Source organism: Nicotiana sylvestris, chromosome 3, assembly GCF_000393655.2.
Source record: "Nicotiana sylvestris chromosome 3, ASM39365v2, whole genome shotgun sequence".
NCBI classification, from domain to species: domain Eukaryota; kingdom Viridiplantae; phylum Streptophyta; class Magnoliopsida; order Solanales; family Solanaceae; genus Nicotiana; species Nicotiana sylvestris.
In genome coordinates this window covers 128,832,755-128,834,912 of record NC_091059.1, presented here as the reverse complement: position 1 = coordinate 128,834,912, position 2,158 = coordinate 128,832,755, and the positions used below count along the sequence as shown (strand labels likewise).

General features: G+C 34.3%; 1 protein-coding gene across 1 annotated transcript; it reads right to left on the bottom strand.

Moving 5' to 3' along the window:
• Positions 1-1,311: 1,311 nt before the first annotated feature.
• LOC104249093 (uncharacterized) lies at positions 1,312-1,617 on the bottom strand. The gene has a single exon (XM_009805475.2). It carries the CDS (start codon positions 1,615-1,617, stop codon positions 1,312-1,314), a length of 306 nt encoding a protein of 101 aa, XP_009803777.1.
• Between the last annotated feature and the right edge of the window lie 541 nt (positions 1,618-2,158).

Here is a 2,158-nt window from a genome sequence, read left to right as displayed (position 1 = left end):
GAAATATATATATCAAACTTTGCAAACATAAGGTAAAGAGTTGTCTTCAAACCCCGAAACAAGACAGGGGTAAACCAACCGATTATTAATGAAAGGAACATAAGCGACGAAGTTATCATCTGAATATCTAAGTTGTGCACTCTTTTTTCCTTCGTCCGGTTTTTGTCCCTATTGGATTTTTCTGATAAGGTTTTTAATGAGGTAGAGGCAAGGATGAAAAGAATAAAATCTTCCACTTCCCGGTCACATCATAGTGAGTAACCGAAAAGTGGGGGGACTATCTGTATTAGTGAAAATTAGACTCGTCATGTGGGTCTATTAAATGGCGACACGTGTCAGTAAAGTTTGAAGAAAAGTGAAGAATGACATGTAAAGATGATATGTGAAACACCCCCGGGACCGAACATACTCATACCGTGCATGTTAGCCCCGAAACTAATCATCATGAAATAGCTCAGATCAGGCGCGGGAGAATATCTCATAATTATAAATGAGGAAGGAATAAATTAATCCCGGATTATATGAGATTTACCATCATTACACCATCAGTTAGAAATCAATTATTAATAAATGTAATAAATGATTGTAACGGTCAGAACAAGGCAATCAATTACGAGATTGACTCAACATGCACGAGATTGACTCAACAGACACGAGATTGACTCATTAATTACGGAATTAACTCATCAGTTACGGAATTCCAGCATTTAACAAGTCTTCCAAAGTAATGGATGGATTGAGTAAATGCTCATAATGTACTCATAATTCAAGGAGACTAGTTACTTAGATTTAGCCCTATAAATAGACATACTTTTTACCATCATCAGGGGAATCTATTTTTCTTCTCTACAATTCTATACATTGTAATTCATAGCATCTTGCTCTCAAGTTAGCCATAGTTCGACCCTTCAAGCTCTGTTCGGCTCATTATCCTATCAAGGATCATTTAATAAGAATTCTTTCTTCTCTGCTTTATTTTTATTATATTATCTGTCATTAAATTTATTTCTCACTTCTCTATCACGTTGTATTAACGAAATTTTATATCTTTCGGATTGAATCGGTTGCTTGTGGCCCGTCATATAAAATTATTGTTTTGACCTTGAAAACTATTTTTTGGGTTAAACACATACTCCATATTCCTATTCTTTATTATATCCTGATATATATTTACAACAGCAAAACAGAAAATGAAAATGGAAACAGAACAAGAAAAAAAAAATACTGCAACACTTAAATTCCCAAGAGAAAAATCTCCGCAGAGTCTGCTGCAGGATTAAGGGAAAATCAAAACCTCGTCAGGATAATTAACTATGATCTGTAGCTAGGAGTTATCTTGATGACAAGACCAGGGAAAACATCATCAGGATCATGAATATGTGGATTCCTTTCAACAATATAAGGATCACCACACTTGTCACTGATTGTATGCAGAGTTTCACCTTCTCCGACCACATAGATTTCATCACAAGGCCTGTTTAGGAAGTGGTTCACAGCTCCATCTGTAGAGTAATAATTCTCTTTCAATGAGCTAAATAAAAGCAGACCCAATATTACCATAGCACAGTACAAAGAAGCTGCATCTACTATGGCTATTATTGTTTTAATGGACTTCATATTAATAAGGTGGTGTCTTGTGAGAGAGAATTATAAAATTGAAGGAGAAAGAAAGGACGAGTTATTGATTTGAGGGTGAAAAGGGATTTATATATAGGTGTGCGTGGGAGTGAAAAGAAGAAAAATATGGGAGAAATTTCAAAGTTGGGGATCATAATTTGGGTTGGGAGAACCACTAAAGTTGGGAATTGTAATTTGGGTTAGGAGGTGGAGTTGGTATTTCAGTCGTGTTTGATGGTTAATGGTTAGGGCAGTTGAATTCAAAGTCTTCAACTATATATTTCACCTTTACTTTAGTGTACTTGACAAATTAAACGCGCCTTCTTCCTGCCTGCGGGATTTATTTTGGACCGAGAAGAAAAAATTAATGATAATTTAGGTTAAATTTTTGTTTTCTTCACATAATCATTTAATATATGATAACTTTTTCGATTGAAGTTATTAAAAAAAAATTGTTGTAGATTTAAAATGACTAAATTAATATGTAGCTTGTTTTAAAAAAAATATTATACATAGGGTATAGGGAAGGAAAAATGAGGGA